The sequence below is a fragment of the Sus scrofa genome, chromosome 9 (assembly GCF_054392235.1).
Source record: "Sus scrofa isolate SSC_HxYL_T2T_F1_AM1 chromosome 9, Sscrofa_HxYL_maternal_Yorkshire_Landrace_v2.0, whole genome shotgun sequence".
Lineage (NCBI taxonomy): Eukaryota > Metazoa > Chordata > Mammalia > Artiodactyla > Suidae > Sus > Sus scrofa.
Window position 1 is genome coordinate 119,611,440 of NC_139391.1, and position 19,370 is coordinate 119,630,809.

Below are 19,370 nucleotides of genomic sequence, written 5' to 3' on the forward strand. Positions count from 1 at the left end.
TCCAATGTTCATTGCAGCACTACATACAATAGCCAAGACCTGGAAGCAACCTAAATGTCCATCGACAGAGGAGTGGATAAAGAAGATGTGGTACATGTACACAATGGAATATTACTCAGCCATTAAAAGGAAAGAAATAATGGCATTTGCAGCAACATGGATGGACTAGAAATTATCATGCTAAGTGAAGTCAGTCATACAATGAGATACCAGCATCAAATGCTATCACTTACATGTGGAATGTAAGAAAAGGACACAATGAACTTCTTTGCAGAACAGATACTGACTCACAGACTTTGAAAAACATGGTTTCCAAATGAGACAGGTTGGGTGGGTGGATGCACTGGGGGTTTGGGAAGGAAAAGCTGCAAAATTTGGCTGTGATGATCTTTGTACAACTATAAATGTAATAAAATTCACTGAGTGATATAAAATGAATAAATTATCCATCTATCTATCTACCTACCCATCTATCTATCTACAGGATAGGAAAGGCAAGCACCTTGATCAGGACTTGGTGTTTCACTCACTTCCTGGCTCACCTGGACAAGTCCTGGCAAGAGGCAGTGCTGATGACATGGGTGGGAACCTCAGTTCAACCATGGGGACCCCTCTTTCTATGGCGCCTAAAAATCTTTTTTAAGGACTAGGTTCTCCTCCCCAAAATGCAAAACCAGTTTATTTCTCAAGGGAAAAACTTCATAATGGCACATTACATCCACATATACTTGTATCCCAGGTCCACTGACCTTGCATTAGAAGCACTAGTAGAGGAAATTCAAAGGTGCCAAAGCAAGGGATCAACTGAAGCTCAAGTTTACCTGGAAGCTGCTGAGTTGATGCAAAATATTGCAGGGCTCATAGTCTGTGGCCCTTTCCTTCACCTCCAGTCCAGGCATTTGATGTTTTTAATCAGTATTCTTATGGTAGCATTCTCATCCGATACCATTCTCAGCTCAATGGACACGATGTCTCTGGATTATATACACCACCTCCTCAAATGCAGTTGCAGGTGGTCAATGGGAGGGTTTTCATCGATTCATCTTTTTTAAGTGTTTGGTACTTTTCCACCTTGTCTTAAACTTGAACCTGTTTTTATGTGCAGTGTTACACCATTTAGATCTTTAAAATTTTAGATTGACCCGATGACCATGAGAAAGGAAAGCTCAAGTCATAGCAGAATGAAAGAAACAACTTGCTGACAACCTTACTCAACATGCAGGTATGGCCCTGTCCTCACATTTAATAGGTGAGAAGAAAGGGGAAAGGAGGAGAAGGGAAGGGAAGCAAGCAGCCTGGCATAGAATTAAACTATGCTGAAGTTTGTTCATGTTTCTTTACTGTTCAGAGTGGTTCTGTGTTTCATAATATCCCCTTTCAGCTCTCCTGCCCCCACCTCCACCCTCAATATTGGATAGAAAGCTGGCAAAGTAAGTTAGTTTTTCAAAGTGGCCTCAGGATCATTGGGAGGAACAAACTAATATATCCTTAATGAACATAATATTTCTAAGTATTCTTCTCCTTTTATGCATCAAACATGTATTGAATTCATAAGGATATCTTAGTTATTGGGAACACCAGAGAAGTCATAGGACAAAAGTACCTGACAGAATAGCTAAATAAGCAATTATAGGATAGAGCTAGGACAGGAGAAGATGTGGGTCATTTCTCCAGGAAGAAGTGTTCCTGACTTCTGGCTGAAGCAGCTATTTGAGTCCTAGAACCAGATTATCCACATGACCCAAAGCCTGCTAATGTTCCAGAACATGGTGACTCTGACCCCTGACAAAGAGAGAAACAATAGAACCCATTCCAGCCAATCAGAAACCGAATTTTTCCTTTCTAATGGAATAAAATAATACAAGACTCCAAATCATAGAAGTGGTGGTTAAGAAAGACATCGTGATATTGAAATTGAGTAGTCTGTTAACTTTGCTTTGGCTTCTAACAAAAAGGCTGTAGGTTCGGAAGGTACTCTGCAGCATCTTCCACTGGATACGGTGAGGAGAGTGAGAGTAACCCGGGTCTCCAGCTCGAAACACCCAGGACACCTTGGAGATGAAGAAAAGAGAACTAAAGGTAGGAAAAAATAAACAAAACTTCCCATCTCTTCCTTAGGGAGTTCCACTGGTAAATAAATGTCTCCAAGCCTTGGGAGCCACATATACACTGAAGGGTGTTTCAGCAAACATCCTATAAGTTGAAAGAAGGTAAAGAAATAACCGCTGTTATTCATGTATGATCATGAATGCCTCCAGTGGGTTTGGAGGACTATCCTTGAGTCCTCTTTATTCAAGAAATTGAAAAATGCTGTACTTGCCAACATCTGTTTTATAACTCAGCACTAAGTATGATTTAAACAAACAAACAAACAAAAAACTCAGAAAATTGATATTGGAATACTTTAGTTCAGGTCCACGAGATTCTGAAATAAACCTTTGCAACTGTGAATCCATTTTAAAGACACAAACTTCATCCCCAGAAAGAAAAGATGGCTGAAAAAGAAAAAACTTTCTGTAGGCTTTTATAAGACTACAGAGTCTATATCAGAATAAATCAAATGGAGTATGTGCCAGCACACCACTACATGTCCACATTGAAAGGGATATATCAGCTGCCTCTGCTACCATAGTATATGCCTGTTTTTGTTTTTGTTTTTATATACTACAAGTTACTATCAAATTGCAATACTGTCAACATATTAAGATAGGATTTGATGGCAGGTGGTTAGATGAGTCAAGACTATAAACTGCTACTCCTCTACTGTTTTTAATCAAATCCCATTTTACAGTACATTATATTAAGTCCCAATTCCTAGCCCCAGTTTACACCTTCAGTGATCCTTATGAATGAAAACCATGAGCAGGGGCCAGGCCCAAGGTAGAGACAGCCTTAGGAAACCCGACCGCCCAAGGGGACCAAGGAGAAGGAAGGATCCTCAAGGCAGTAACAAAGAAGTCACTGAAGCCGGCCCGCCCTCTCAAAACAGCTGTTAACAAAGTATATTTTTGAAGCTCCTTATAACACTGTGAAAAACTAGTCTTTGGGGCTCTTAAGGGCTAGTCCTAGTCCTCCTCCCCACGGGTACATCTCAGAGGCAGCGGAGAGCAAGTTGGAGCCAAGGAGACAGTTCCTTCTGCCTGCTGCTTTTTTCCCTTTGAAAGACAAAAATACATTCAGCTACATACAAAAAAGCTGCCTGGGGCCCTAAAGATCTGTTTATTTTGCAATTTAGAAAGAGGAGTTCCCTTCGTGGCTCAGCAGATAGACGAACCTGACTAGTATCCATAGGGATTCAGGTTCGATCCCTGGCCTCGCTCAGTAGGTTAGGATCCCGTGTTGCCATGAGCTGTGGTGTAGATTGCAGACAGGGCTCAGCTCCTGAGTTGCTATGGCTGTGGTGTAGGCTGACAGCTTCAGCTCTGATTCGCCCCCTAGCCTGAGAACCTCCATATGCCACAGGTACGGCCCTGACAAGACAAAAAAAAAAAAAAAAGAAGAAAGAAAGAAAGAAAGAATGAGAGGCCCACAGTGTTCTCACCACCCAGAGTCCAAATGTTCCCAGGGCCTGCGCAAGGCCACAGGGCCATCCTGGGCATGAGCACTGTGCCAGCAGAGCTTGGGAAAGCAGGAGCAGCTCCCCAAAGCTGGCTTTCTCAGAGGTCTGAGGGATGGGTTTCCCTCACCCACAGCATTGGTGAAATCCACATGCTCCATCACCCAATCAAAATCATGGTCAAGGGACTGGAGAACTAGTCCTAAAGGAACAAGACCTCACACAGGCTGATCCTGAGTGTCATTTGAAACCCAGGTGCCAGGTGGAACCAGATGGCGGCAGAAAGGGCCATTTGCCTTCCTAGGCTACTTCCTCTGGCACTCTCACCCCGCATTACCTGATGGGCGCAAGGAGGCATCAGTACCATGGTGTTGCCAGGCCCTTGGTGCCGAGTACATGTTGGTCTGTTGAGAAAAAGAGACCACCTCATCTCCGGGGAGTTCTCCTGTTAGTCACAGTACTATACCTGGGAAGAAAATGCTGTTTTGATTTGGCTGATGATTGCCATTGTTTCCCAAGGTAAACAAGCCAATATTAATTTGCACCTGCAAGATGTAAAAGACAAAAGATGCCAAAAGCACTGGCACTTGTCTAAGCTAGCTTGGCTTCCACAGAACTTCAGCTCTTCCCACTCTGCCCCTCGCCTGCAGCCAAGCTCACCAGAGCCTTCTCAGTGGTCAGAGGAGCCTGCCTCTTCAGGCCCAGTGGTTCACAGGACCTCGGGCAAACCCTGGCTCTCACTTCAGCTCTGATCCCTCTCTCCAGAATCAAACTTTCTAGAACACTACACATGGCACCGTCCCACTGTTGGAAGTTTGCATGGTTCTCAGGAAATTTGTTATTAGCCCCAAAAGAGTGCATTAGACAGAGAATTAGCACATGAATCCTATTAGAGAGCAAACAAACAAAAACCCTGTTCACGATGAAAGGAGGACACCTACACACTCAAACCACACCTTCCTCAAGCTAAAATGGAGGCCCCAGAAATCTCCCCATTGCTCCCCATCAACACTCACATTCTCATCCTCTGCCTTGAATCCACTGGGACTCACCCAGCTCTCATCCCAGCTGAGGTCAGTCAGCCGAGAACCTCTAGGTGCTGGGTCACCCTCCTCCCGGGACTCCACTTGCCAGTCTGTATGGAGATTGGAGGCTGCCTCTACTCCATGGTTTTCTCCCACCTCCCAACTTCTGAAACCTTTACCTGGTTCCCTCTATAATTCACTGCCCGTGACCAGCAGACTTCTCAATATCTTCAGCCTCTCCTCTGGGTGCGTCCCTCCCCTTCTTGCTCTAAGGACACTGCTTTCTTTCTGGGCAGCCTTCTTAGGAGAGGGTTCTTGTCTCCCACATCCTTCACACTGCTGAACCTCAGTTGGGGTAGGTATCCTTGTTTTTCATCTTTCAGACCATTCTTCCTCCATCCTCCCTAAAACCCTCAGCTTTGTACCTCATGCATCGAACTATAGTACATACCCCTCATTGTTACATTTATCTACCAACCTCCAGTTCATTTTCCTTTATTCCTTGATTTTAGCTCCTGTTTCAGTGTCACTCACTCCAGTATCATTCCTGTCATAATTCTTGGGGATTTCCAACACCCCACCCCCATCCCTCTTCTCATTTCCTTGGACTTCATTCCTTCAGTAATGTTGCCTTCCACCCTACCTCACCTAGTCACTCCCAAGGTCATAGCTTTGTCTTTATCTATTCTCAGACCTTTACTTCCTATCTTTCAATCCCTTTGAACCACCAATCCATTGACCTTTGCCCTGTCCCTCACCCCCCTGTCCTTCACTCTTGAGGTTCACTCTCCTTCTCAGCCAAATTAAATTCAATGGTCAATCATTATAGTCATGCCCATGTTTATCTACCCTTCTCCCTTGCCCTTCTCTCAATCTCATAAAATCACCACCCTGAGGAAACTCACTCCATCTACTCTGGTTTGCACTCACATAGCTGTATATGGTCAGGAAACACACACACACACACACACACACACACACACACACACACCCCTTAATTAGTTTCACTTTAAATTCATGACTGCTATTCTCAAGCAAGCCCTTACTACTGCTGGGACTTTTACCAAGCATCCCTACTCCATTCACTCTCCCAACACCCTACACTGTTTCCTACCTCCTCACTCCATCACTTTGCCCTTGCTCTCTCTCACAGCTCAGCTAATACTTTTCCTCCTACTTCCTTGAGAAAAATTGAAGCAGTCAGAAAAGAATTTCCAAAGAGTCCCATCACCTCATCTCCCCACTAACCATCTACCCACTCATCAGCATCTGTAGCTGTAAACTCTGCCTTCCTATTTGTTACCATAGCCACTTGTCAATTATCCTTCCCCTTCTAAAGCCAGTCCCTCCGAGTGTGCGTGTGCATCACTTCTCACTTGCTCAAGAATAGCACCCTAGCAATAAAGTCTTCCCTTTCTCACATCAACTTTTCTTTCTACTGTTTCATTTCCAATAAGTATGCAAGCATGCAAATTATTTCTCCCATCTTAGAAAAAAAGCTCCTTGTCCTCACCTCCCTTTTCAATGTCTGTCCTATTTCCTGGCTCCGCTTTGGTGCCAAACTTCCTGCTACTCCAATTTCTCTTCTCTTATTCTCTCTTAAAACCCACTTCAAATAGGCTTTAATTTTCACCACTCCACCAAAAAATGTTCCTTTAAGGGATACCAGTTACCTCCTCCTTGCTAAATCCAATGGTCAGTTCTCAGTCCTTGCTTTCTTGATTTATCAGATTCTAATGTGATCACAGTTGATCACCCCCTCTTCCTTGAGCCATCTGCACTGGCTTCCAGGATCTCAACTCTCGATTTTTCTGCTGCCTCTGTGGTCATGCTCTCCAAATCATTTTGCTTGTTCTTTCCGCCAACATTTTACTTTGGAGTTCTTAGTCCTCTTCTCTATATAAATGTCCTTGGTGATGTCATCCACTCACATATCATTAAATGCCATTTATATATCACATAGCATTAAATTCCATTTTTATACCAACAAGTCTTAAATTTATATTTCCATCCCATACATTGCTCCTAAAATCCAAACTCTATCTCCAACTCCCTACTTAGCATTTCAGCTGGGATGTCTACAATACATTTCATGCCCTACATGCCCCAAACTGAACTCCTGATCTTCCTCCCCAGAATCTTCACCCACATTCCCTTGGCCCCTGTCTCAATTGATATCATCTCCATCTTCTAATTTGCTCAGGCCAAAAACTTTACAAGTCACTTATAATTCCTCTTTGTGTTCATACTCTACCTCTAATATGTCAGGAAGCTCTTGAGTCTACTTTCAGATTACATCCAGAATGTGACTATTTTTCACCACTTCCTTTGCTATCACTCTGCTCTGAGACACCATCATCCCCTGCTTGGATTAATATCAGAGCCTCCTAATGCTTCTTCCTGCTTCTACTCTTATCCCACAGCAGCCAGAATAAGCCTGTTGAAATTTATGTAAGATCATGTCCCTCTTTTTCTCCAAGACCCTCCAGCGGTTCCCATCTCAGAGTAAAAGCCAGAGTCCTTTTAATAGCCTACAATGTCCTACATGACCCAGCCTCCCACACCCCTTTCTGGCCTCATCTTTTCTGTCCCTGCTTGTTCCTCCTTGGCTACTCCTGGCTATTCTGCAAACAGGCAGTCTTCCACCAGGACCTTTGTATCCCCTCCTCCCTCTGCCTGGAATGCTCCTCCCCTGAGACTCTGGATAATTCCTTCACCTTCTTCCAGTTTTGGGTTACATGTTACCTTTTCCATGAAACCGACCCTGACCCCCTTATTGAATACCATTGCTACTTTTTTTCTTTTTCCAGTAGCACTTAACTTCTACTTACGTTTATTGTCTGCCTCCTCCTTCCTGAGTGTAAGTTCCACTAAGTCGAGGAACTTTGTCCTTTTTACTCATAGATTTATCTTAAGGACACAGAACAAATGGTATCTGCAATAATGTTCAGTAAATATCTGTTGAATGCATACATTCCTGCAGCTAAATGTCATAAAATGTGAAGGATAGAAAGTAAACGAGGTAGGCCTAAGTGAACAATAAATGTTTTAATAAATAGATGTTGGGGGAAGAGAATAATGGATAAAGGTGATAATGAAGGGCTTGGCAAAGGATTAAGAGCAATTGCCTACCAGTTAGCCTTTGGCCCTGGATGCAGTTCAACTGTTAGTAAAGCAACGTTTCATCCCAAATTGGCACCAAAACCTTAAGCAAGTTCCTGACTCACTCTCTCAGTCTCAGTACTTGTAAGATGAAAATATTTACAAGACTATTATGAAACAATGTATATAAAGTGCCAAGCACAGTGCATGATACACATTGGGTGCTTGAAAATGTAGCTATTATAATTTATAAAATCCCAGTGTGCAATTTACTTCCCAAATTTATGGGGATCTCAGATGGTATAGTTATTTCCCAAACCACAATTCAGCAAGAATTCCAAGATTTATATTGAATTTCATTATAAAAAGGAATATCAATGACTTCCACCAGATGGCACTGTGTCCCAGTCCTGCTTCCCTACATTTAAAGGGTTTGAAATATTGTAAAATTGTGAGACTGATGCCCTCTGCTGGGTTGTTTTTGTTTTTCTTGACCCTGAACCTTTCGCTTAAAGATGTAAATGATGGGTAAATGATGGCGCCATATGCTTCTTCTAACATGCTCAGTGAAATTCTTACATCCATAATTTAAGCCAGCTGCCCAAAAGCACACTCAAAAGTTTACAGTGTGACATAGCATACAGCGTAACACTAACATCAGTCTGATGGCCACACAGAACCACTGCGGTGTGGCAACACTCAGATCCCTGCAGGCATTCTAGCCAAATGCCAATCATTCCTCACGCCACAAAATCAGGCATACCTGCTGCCCTGCAGCTCTACCTCTCCTTGGTCCTCCTGTCTCTACTGTAATCCCCGGTACCATTTTGGAAGGATGGGCAAAACCTGCCTTCCCATTCCTTCTTCTTGGTTCCTACTTGCCACCACCACCCTCCAGCCTTACTTATAACTTAGGGTAATAAGAGAGCTGGGAGGAAGGAGTACAGCTGTTTATGCAAACAAGTATTTGACAGGTTGGCATTTTAATTCCAATACTACTATAACCTTCTCCCTCTCCTTTCCCCTCCCCATCCACATACACACACCATAATATTCTCTGGAAATTTAAATCATTAATATCCTACTTGTACCCTTTCAGTGTGTTTTTTTTTTTTTAATTTTAATTTTGGGCTTTTTAGGGTTGCACCCGCGGCATATGGAGATTCCCAGGCTTAGGGGTCAAATTGGAGCTACAGCTGCCAGCCTACACCACAACCACAGCAACGCCGGATCCTTAAGTCACTGAGCGAGACCAGGGATCAAACCCATAAGCTCATGGTTCCTAGTCGGATTCGTTTTCACTGTGCCATAATGGGAACTCCAGTGTGATTTAAATTTAAAAGACTGACTGGATTAATGTGCCTGAGTGGTAACTTTCCTGAGAACAGTCACATGAGGCCAGCCCAGTCATTCAGGCCTGCATCCCTCTACCAGCAGCCACCAAAAGAAGCTGCCATGAGCTTCAACTTGCCTCAGGCAGCGACAGCTATGATTTCTTAACTCTTTCTTACAAAACATTAATGGTTTTATTTGCGTTTTTTCCCCAAATTTTTGGAACCCATTTATATCCATGGCTCATGAAAATTCTTGAAGTTACATGTAACAAATGAATAAAACTATTTTCTCATTTTTTCTTAAATTTGCCCTGCTCAAACTTCAAAGGGTGTCTCCTTCCCCTATAAGTCATAATTTGGTGAGCAAACAATATCTACTTTCACCCTTAACAGGTTTATAGACAATGACTGTATCTCTTTGGAGCCTCCCTTCCAGGCTGTGTGGTATGCTCTTCTCTAATCTGTTTTCATAGGCCAGCCTCCTTTTCCTCTGATTCCTACCATTTTGGTTATTCCAGTTTTCCTTCTGTGACCAATTTCCTTTCTCTTCTTCTTTAATGGCTGCACCCATTGCATATGGAAGTTCCTGGGTCAAGATCCAAGCAACACTGGATTCTTTAACCCACTGTGCAGGTCCAGGGATCGAACCCATGCCTCCACAGTGACCCACACCACTGCAATTGGATTCTTAAGCCACTGCACCATGGTGGGAACGCCTTGTGATCCATTTCTAATTCCACTATAGCCTGGAATTCTGTACAAAGAATTCCAAGCACAAAAGCATTGGATTCTGTTTAGGTCTCAACCTTCTAGCTAATGCCCAGAATTTTGAGCCAGTGTCCTTCAGAAACTACATATGGAACACCTTAGCTTGGGTATACCATCTCAGGTACCTCGAACTTTGCGTGTTCCATTATTTTCTCATCCAGTTCACCTTCAAACCTATTACTGTTTTCTCATGGTATTGTTATTGGAAACACAAATCCACTCAAGGCAGCAGCCTCCCAGTCATCCTCCTCCCCCTTCCATCTTTCAACATGAATTGACCAAGTTCTGAAAATCCCTCTCATCAGAACCCATATCTCCTTTGCCCACTGTCACCACTCTTAGTCCAGACTCTCATTTTTCACTATTGCCACAAGAATCCCCCATGCTTAGCCTCCATAATACAGCCTGAACACTGCTCCCAGAATTTTATACACACACACACACACACACACACACACACACATTTGTTAGGAACCCTAAACCCCTTATCAAAAGCTCCTTAATTTACAGGTTCCAATAATTCAAGGTATTCAGCACTCTCAGACCTCAGCCTCTCACTATGGCCCGTCCATTCTGTGCTTCTCTCCACTGCCAGAATGCACTGAGGCCCTGTGCTCTTGGGCATAGACGCTATTCACTCTCGTTGGAATATCCTTCTCCACACAGCCACCTCTTTTCTATCTGAACTGAATCTGCTGCCCAACCTGTACCCTCACATCCAACCCACAATACTCCATCCCCTGCCACCTCCACACTGAACCTTTACAACCACTAGATTGAACAGAATCAGGACTAGGGTAATTCCAAATACTATATAGTGTGACAGAGCTGAAAATGACAGCAGACACATTCATTCATCCTGCTAAGGAAGTATTCTTAAAAGTGATTCAAATTTGGGGAGCTTTCTGCTCACCAACATGTTGCTATGTGAGTTCCCTAAAATTGATCATTGGACACATTCAAATAAGCCAAATGTATAAAAACATTAAAAAAATCTTATACAACTCTCTACTACATTCAACCACTACCCCTTGGCCCTGTTCCTGATATGGATGATATAATTATGAGCCAACTCTGGTCAGTCAAGGCATGAGCCAGACCCAACACAGGCAGATGGATGCTCTGAGTTCTACACGTCAGTCTCTAAAACCCCTCCCTCCACATCAGTCAGTGTCCTTGGACTGTGAAATTAATCTAACTGGCTTTAGGGAAAACTACCATCCTAACCCTGAAACACTACAGTCATCAGTCCAAATTAAAACCAGACTAAGAATGTGAGGTGCCAGATCTGAAGACAGAGGTTGCCAATCCTGTTCAAGACTTTTGAGAAAAACAAAAAAACACTACTTCTTAGGAATACCACTGCCCTGATGAAACTTCTGACTTGAAATTAATTTCCAGTGAGAAGGGATAGTACAGGAGTTTGCCCCAAATGAATTTTTATGAAGAACCAGCTATTCCTGGAGGTGTCTGATACATTTTGCACTCTCTGCCCTCTTTAAGTCTCCCTACATGTCAGCTCAAAAACAATAGCTAACACATTCAGAGCTGTGTCTGACATTCTTCAAAGCACTTTTCATACACATCATTTACTCATCACAGTCCTAGAGGTAGTTTCATTCCCATTTCACAGATGAAAAAAATGAGACAAAGAACACTTGATTCATTGGCTCAAGATATAATAACCTACTCCCTCCTTAGATAAGCTGAATTGCTCATTACTTGCGTATAAAGCCTAATATTCAGACCCCTGTTAAATCTCCCATTCCAACTTTTCCTCAAATCCTTGTAACTCCCATTGAACTCTTCCCCTTCCTTATGCTCCTGCTAAGAGCATACATGGTGCACTGCACAGTGGTAGTCACATTTTGCATACATGTTATCAGGTCTGATTTAAATTTGACAGCACTTACAAGTCAGATTGTAATTGTAATTACAATTACAGCTATGGTGACTTCATTTAAACTTTACCTGGACTCCTAAGGATTATGAAGCCAGGACAAAGTTCTGACTAGAAACAGTCAGCCAGAACAGAGCAGTGATTACCTTCTTTGGACAGGGCATGCCATCTGCAGTTTTCCAGCTGCCATTAGTCACACAAAGCATGCTAGCTTCACTTGCTCATTGCTGACCTGCCTCCTAAAGGTCTTTGCTACTTTGCCCTCAAATCATCTTTTGCTTAAGAGAATTCCACTTAACCTCCAAGACTAAACTCAAATGCCATCTCCTCTAATATTTCCTCATCACTCCAGCTTGCTTTGACCTCCTGCCTCTTTGATCCCCCTAGCATTTTGCTTATGTATTATGATACATCACACTCCCCTTGCAGTTAATTACATACATGCTTCTAGAACTGAGTAGAAACTCTAGTCAGTTAGGTGACCAATTCTGTGATCTGAGGCAACAAAACTGGATATAGCATCCAGGGTCCTAGGATTTGAGCTGGAGATAAATAACAGAGCCTGCATTTAGTACACAGAAAAAGGCAGACAGAAGTGACTTTACATGCACACATATTTTTTTTCTCTCTCTCTTTTAGTGCCGCACTCATGGCATATGGAGGTTTCTAGGCTAGGAATCCAATTGGAGCTGTAGCCGCTGGCCTACACCACAGCCACAGCAATGCCAGATCCGAGCCTCATCTGTGACCTATACCACAGCTCATGGCAACGCCAGATTCTTAACCCACTGAGCAAGGCCAGGGGTCGAATCTGCGTCCTCATGGATATTAGTCAGATTCGTTTCCACTGAGCCACGACAGGAAATCCACACACATATTCTTTGTGTCCCTTTTGTCTGTCTTCTGCTTACAGAAAAATTGTGAGACAACTTGATGGATGTGTTGTTAATTTTTTTAATAGATAGAAACCACATCACTTCATTTGTTACATTGAATGAGAGGCAATAATTGAAGAGGGCCCCACAAAGCTTTTCCCGCCACAAAATAACAGAAAGGATAAGCACCTTCACCACCCAAGCCTTTGGTTAACTTTTTCTTTTGATTTCTGATCTCCCACCCACATCAGCATGCTGCTTCCAGAATGGAATTCTGCCTTCGAATCTTATACTAGTTGGAGGGCTAGTCTATCAGTTTGTCTTAGTAACAGAATGGAAGTCACCAAACTCAGCTGAGGAACCTGGACAAGTCTTCTTTGATTTCAGCCTCATCCCAAGGCCCATGAATGTTCTCTTTAAACAGCTGCAAGCGAATGAGGTAGAAAGGACAGAGACATGAGATGGAAACCAGCAGAAGGGCAAAGAGTATGGCTCCCACAACACTAATGGACAGGAGGCCTCCCAAGGCTGAAAATGCAAAAAGCAGTGTGACTCCCACATAACTGCAGGGAGTACATGCCTTCAGTTTTTTCTGTAACATGGGCCACAGGGCAAAAATCTGGATGGCAAATGTCACCATGATGAAGGCATGTAGGGACCGGGGCAGGCGTGAGGCAAGGCAGACAGAAGCAAAGATGGCCATGTTCAAGGACAGTGTGCTGGATACAATGGCAGCATTGGCACCATAGTCAAAGAAGATGAGGTGGCCCAATAGCATGAAGACTGACATGGCATAGATGGTGTCAGTGCTGACAGACTCTGTCAGGGTCTTCAGCACCGGTGAAAAGCCGTATGTGAAAGTAATGAAAACTAGGGCACTCTTCAAGTCAGCCCACCGGGTCCGCCCACTCTTCTTCCGTCCTTCACCTCCATCAATGAGATCAAACAAAACATAGCCAATCAATGAAGAGGCCAGGCCAGTCCCGAAAAGCCAGTGGGGTGCCAGAAGACCCTCATCCATATACCACCAGATAACCACAAAAACACAGACACTGCATAGCTGCTGGATCACCACACTGGACTCAAATACTACAGCCCAATACTGGTATTTCCGGGCATAGATGTTTTTCCGGAGCTCTTCCAGGAACCTTCGGTCCACATAGTTATCAGGAAAGGGCTGTCGCTCATACAAGACCTTCTGCCACTTGGCCTCTTTGGTGTTAGTTACAGGCTGTGAACACATTATCCTTTTGCTCAAACTCAGGCTAGTTCAATCTCCGTTGTAGAAGTCCATGTGGTTCTTGTTCTTTATAAAGTTTTGAAATAAGACCTCTCTGGAAATTTCATGTTGAATGTGGTTGATATGGTACCAACCTTCCCTTGCTTTCAAAGGCAGAACCCAGGCTAGACCTTTAGTAGATGAGTTTGTTCTCTGAGGCAGGACAATATAGCCAAGTTCCTAGAAAAAGAGAGACTGTGAATCTATGAATGTTGTGAAAGGTCAAGGGTAGGACTGAGTTAAAATCAAACCAACTTATTGGGTTATCATAAGCTTATTAGAAGTCTGAACAAAATATATATGGTGGCCATCATGTAACTGAGGACATTAAAATTTCATTTCAGATTTTACATTATAATCCCTTAGCAGCTACCATTTGTCAAGAGTGCATACTATGTACTAAGAGCCTTACGTAGCTTCTTTCATTTAATCTCCACAATCCTGGAGATTAACCCAACTAATAAAGCAGCAATTCAAAGTGCTTAGGTAACTTTAGCCCAAGTTAACAGTGGTAATTAGTGGAGCCAGATTCAAAGGAAACTTCTTTCCCAAAGGCTTCACATGTCTCCCTCTAAACTAGTTCTTAACTCAGGGGTTCACATATCCCTGAGGTCTATGGATGGGCTTCAGACCCTTCAACAACCCTCCCAGTCAATGCATATTTGTAGTTGTAATTTATGCAGATTTCTAAGGCTAGGATCCAAAGCTTTTACTGGGTTCTCAGAGGCATCTATTACTGAAAAAAGTTACCGGTCTAAAAACAAAAACCTCATAATAATAAAGGTACAAGCTCTAAGGTTTATTTAACTAAAGCCAAGGACTGGAGATTCTTAATCCCTTGACCGAGTTTAGCAGCCTTAAAAAGAGTTATCATTCTACTTATTTAACGCGAAACTCTAGGAAGGATCGGAGATAATGATCTCCTTTCCACTACTGCAAAACTAAGAGTCAGAAATACCAAGATCATCCAGCAGGTCTGCGAAGAAAATTCTTATGGCCCGACCTTACGTCTTCCATGGAGACCATGATAGGTTTTGCTTCACAAACCAGACGCCCTGGGAGGCTCCCTCACCGCAGCAGGGACCCCAGCCCCGGCATCTCACGGCCGCCGCAGGGGGCTGGAGGGTCCCAGGCGCTGAAAAGGGCAACGCCCGCCCGCTGGGTCGGGGACAGGGCTGGGGAGGGGGTGGGGAAGGGGAGGGTGTCCCCGAGGGTGTACCCCGCCCGCCGCCACCCCTCACCCAGCCTCGGCCCTGCGGGGGATGGCGGAGGAGGCCCGGAAATACTGACTCCCACTCGGAACCCACCTGCCCGCGAGTTCCTAGGGGTGCGCGGCCGGGCGAGGGCGGCCGCCCGCCTCCTTCCCCATCCGGGGCGCCGGGGTCGCGCCGGCGGCCGAGCACTTCCGGGGCCGCCACAACCTCTGCGGCCAGAGCGTCCTTCCTCTGCCCGCGCGGCCTTGAGGTCACTGCTGCCCCCTCCTGGCCGCGCAAGGGAACTCCCGGCTCCTCTCCCTAGAAGAATGGGTGATGCCTGGAAAGCAAATCCTGGACATGGAGATTGGGATTTGGCACCAGAAAGGCAAAGGACAGAGGCTGGACTGGGAGAAGAGAGATTATAATGGCTACTTTGATCGCGCTCTATTATGAAACCAGACCTTCGGCTAGGGACTTTCGAAGCATCCATGAATACACTAGACACATTCACTAAATTTCTGCAAGTATCAAGCACTGCTGTAGGTGCTAGTGATACAGCAGCTAAGCAATAGAAAAAAAAAAAAATTCCTGCCCTCGTGGAACTTTCTGACTCATGCATTGATCTGTGAAGTGATAATAATGTCGTCCTTTCGCGGAAGACAAAACTGATGCTGGGAGAGGTTGTGACTTGTCCAAGGCCATGCTGCTGGAAAGTGGATTAGTCAATATCAACATCCACTTGTTTTACAGCTTCATTAACCAAGACTGACATCCAGTTGTCTGTAGCTTCAAAGTACAGTTCTTTCTTCTTTGTCTCCTAGAAGGGATGAGGGAGAAGGGCCCTGTGACTGAAAGCAGCCAAACACTTAGAATAGGAGGCTGATAAAGTTCAGTTGAAGTCATGGACATTTTAGAGGATACATAAACAGCTAGGAATAATGAAGAAGCAAAGGGATATAGTAGACACAAAAGTCAGAAAACCTAAATTCACTCACTAGCTGTGTGACTTAGCAAATCACACTAAGATTTGATTTCTTCATCTGTAAAATGGAGATAACACTGTTTACTCTTGGGAGAGTCAACAGGGTCAAATACAAAACTTAAAAATGTTTTATAAAGTGTTGACTGCACTGACTTTGGTCATCCTAACAATGGCAATGGTCGGGAGGAATAAATCCTGCAAAATGATCTCTTTCCATTTCTCTCCAGGTTTCTGTTCCAAGATTTGACAAGACTCCCTGGTTTAGCAAGGCCAGCCTCACGAACAAGCCATTAATACTCAGCCTCCCCAAAAGGTAATAGCTCAGCCACTGAGAGCAAAGGTCTCAAGAAAGACCTCATAGAAGATGATTTCTTAAGAGTTAGGGGCAATTATTCAAGGGGCACAGCTGGTCGGTTGAGGGAAAGAAGTAAAGTGCTAAAAAATCAGAAATGGTCAAGGTTTCTGAGACAAAAGTGAGCCCTGAGAATTGGCCTGGCTGAAGAAGGCCAATTAACCTTCCTCTGTACCACCACAACTAAACAATACAAGAGAATTTTTGGGAGTTCCCTTTATGGCTCAGTGGCTTGAGAGTCTGATATAGTGTCTGTGAGGATGTGGGCTCAAACCCGGGCCTTGCTCGGTGGGTTAAGGGTCTGGCATTGCTGCAAGCTGCAGCGTAGGTCACAGATGCGACTGGATCATGACTGGTGTGGGACTTCGATTGCAGCTCTGATTTGACCCCTAGCCCAGAAGCCTCCATGTGCTGCAGGTACAGCCATTAAAAAAAAAAAAGAGAAAGGGGGAAAAAGGAAGAAAAATATATACAAAAGAATTCTACCCATAGGCACTGACTTTCAAAAAACTTCCATCCTCTTCATCATTTTACCTTTTCTCCTCGCATTAGTTTGAAATTTACAAATTTTAACTGCGACCTATGCTGCAGCTGTGGCAAAGCCAGATCCTTAACCCACTGTGTGGGGCCAGAGATTGAACCCTCACTTCCATCTGGACCTGAGCGACTACAGTTCAGATTCTTAAGCCACAGTGGGAACTCCTCCTCCCCCAGTTTCGATGCTTGAATTTGGTGACAGACACCGGGCTGGAAGGGGGGAATGAAAGGGAGGGTAGGTAAGAGGTTCACGTAGGGGCGAATGGGAGAAATCAGGGAAGATTAAGGAAAGGGCAGGCCAGGAGACAGGTCCATAGGCACATCATAGATGAAAAGTTGGCTCCCTGGCATGTAACGTCATTTGCTAGAAAGACTATACTCTCTGAAAAGAGTTCCCCTGTTGGTAGCTGTCACATACCCTCCTGCCATGAATAAATGACTCTCCATGAGGAATACTCTCTCCTCATCCCCCTTCCAATAACAGGTACCTTTGCTTTGTCCGATGCACTTTTTAGAAACCACATTCTCAGTAAGCAGCTAGACAGTTCTGTGTATTTTCAGAGCACCTATGAAGTACTTGTTGTTCGGTTTTGTTTTGTTTTGTTTTGTTTTTCATAGCTTTGAATATATTTGAACTCTAGCTACTGTCTTAGTATAAAGCAGGCAATCCTAGATTGAGTAAACCTGAAGGCTTGTTTATTAAAAAAAAAACACAGGTGACTTAGTTCGTATTAAGAGTTAGTACCTCAAGGATCAGCATGGGTAATGACAATTTAGCACCTGTTAATTAGGGGCAGGTACAAATTTGCACGACAATGACAGATGGATGACATAAATGAGTAGATCTGGCCTAAAGGGAATTGTAGTGAAGGGGAGATCACCTCCCTCCGAGAGGGACAGTCTGCCTCTACCTACTCAATGTTACCAGAAAGTATGTGAACCCAGTGGCCAGATCTGCTGGTTTTTCCAGCAGTGGTGGAAATATGGACTTTTATGTGCAATGGCTAGGGTCTAAAGAGGGTAATATCCCACTTTCCTATCCCACCCCCATACCCCTCAGACCTACCCCTGCAGCCAGAAGCGAAGCATCTTTGTGCATAGCTCTCTCACCCCCCAGCTACCTCATTCCTCGATTGAACAAGCCTTTGGCAGGAGGTGTGGAAGGGGGCATAAAGTGGGGGGCCCTGGAGTGTCAGAGGGGACAGCCATCTGGGAAGGGACACAGGAGTGTTCCCTCCAGCCAGCCAGACTTGAGCTGGTTGCAAGGAGAAATGACCTCACACAACCTAAGGCTTTACTCATGTCTGTACTGGGAGGACTTGGGGAGTCATCTAAACTCTTGTTAAGAGAAATGGCACTCACCTACCTCACAAGAATTCTAAGACTCCTGGACAGCACCTGTGAGGTGCCCTGAGCTTTCAGAAGGACAAGATAGGAATGGAAAATCCTTTGAAAGGATGCTTTAAGTACCTACAATTCTTGAGAACTGTAAACTCATCTGACCAAAGCTCTGAGTCCCAAGCTGTTTATTTTGGCAAAACCCCTTTCTGAGAACTTGGTTAGAAAGTTCTGAATGTGTCTGAAGTATTACCTAGCTTTGGACAAGCAGTCCCAACACAGAACAGTCTGAAAAAGAGGAACATTTAGTGAAATGTGCTCAGAGCACCCTTAATTGTGAGCTCTGGGAACACGCCTGGGGGCTTAGAGGAGGGGAGACCCAGTTCTGAAGGTCACTGCCTTCAGACCGCTTCCTTCCAGGGGGACTCTCAGTTTGGCCTGATGGTGCTGAAGCCACAACCATCATCAGTCTTGAAAGCTCTCAGGTCACACTGAGGTCCTATTTGTATGAGATGATTATGTGCTGAACTGCTGTTCTAAAGTGGCCTCTGGTCTCTCCTGGCCAGCTCTTGGGTGTCAAGTCCAAGGCCAGCTGTTCACATATCATAGACAAAGGCAGTGAAGGAGTTGGCTCAGACCCAACTCCCTGCTCTCCCGGGGCCCAGGGAAATGGTGGGAGAAATAAAACAAATGCCTTGTGCACATCAAACTCCTTGCACATGCCTTTGTTATAAATGAATAATGGACAATGAAATCTTTCCTCATGAGAGAGGAGAGGTTGTTCTTGGCAGAACCGCCGGCATTCTGAGTGAGTTTCCATTTCTTGGAGGCCAGGGCATGTACAGAGCTGCACACAAGGGCTGTTTACGAGGTCCAGGCCCTGCACACCTTGGCTCCTTAGACTGTAATAAAATGAACCATAGCAGCCAGCAAGGTGGGTCGTGCTGTGAGGAGAACGGGTAAAATCTCTGCAGCATCTCTGCCTCACCTTCTGCCTGGAAAGAAAGAATGTTCTGGAAGAAAACTGGAGGGAGAAGATGTTCCATGGGAGCAAATGGTGGATTGTTTCTGGGTGCGGGGACAGAAACTCTGAGAAAGCAGGCCAGGCAGAAAGGACTGCTCTGGT

The 19,370-nt window shown here is 44.4% G+C and overlaps 2 protein-coding genes across 6 annotated transcripts in view; one reads left to right on the top strand and one right to left on the bottom strand.

The window, feature by feature from the left end:
* Positions 1–1,136: 1,136 nt before the first annotated feature.
* Positions 1,137–19,370, top strand: part of C9H1orf105 (chromosome 9 C1orf105 homolog) — a 39,710-nt gene continuing 21,476 nt past the window's right edge. Inside the window, exons 1-3 of the mRNA XM_021063651.2 lie at positions 1,137–1,222; positions 1,956–2,079; positions 16,245–16,330. Coding sequence (XP_020919310.2) covers positions 2,059–2,079; positions 16,245–16,330 — 107 coding nt within the window. The 5' untranslated portion in view covers positions 1,137–1,222; positions 1,956–2,058. The remainder of the gene's footprint in view (positions 1,223–1,955; positions 2,080–16,244; positions 16,331–19,370) is intronic.
* PIGC (phosphatidylinositol glycan anchor biosynthesis class C) lies at positions 12,624–15,199 on the bottom strand. 5 transcript variants are annotated; one of them, XM_005667779.4, is made up of 3 exons: positions 15,147–15,199; positions 14,798–14,974; positions 12,624–14,019 (listed from the first exon to the last, which is right to left on the bottom strand). In XM_005667779.4, exon 3 carries the CDS (start codon positions 13,801–13,803, stop codon positions 12,910–12,912), a length of 894 nt encoding a protein of 297 aa, XP_005667836.1. In that variant the 5' UTR covers positions 13,804–14,019; positions 14,798–14,974; positions 15,147–15,199; the 3' UTR covers positions 12,624–12,909. The 5 variants fall into 5 exon arrangements, with proteins under 5 accessions (XP_005667836.1, XP_084830263.1, XP_084830262.1 ...); XM_084974137.1 differs by having other exon boundaries at positions 12,624–14,034; XM_084974136.1 differs by lacking the exon at positions 14,798–14,974.

Bases quoted from the DNA above. Each gene is read 5' to 3' on its own strand.
- PIGC (XM_084974136.1), bottom strand. From the start codon at position 13,803: ATGTGTTCACAGCCTGTAACTAACACCAAAGAGGCCAAGTGGCAGAAG.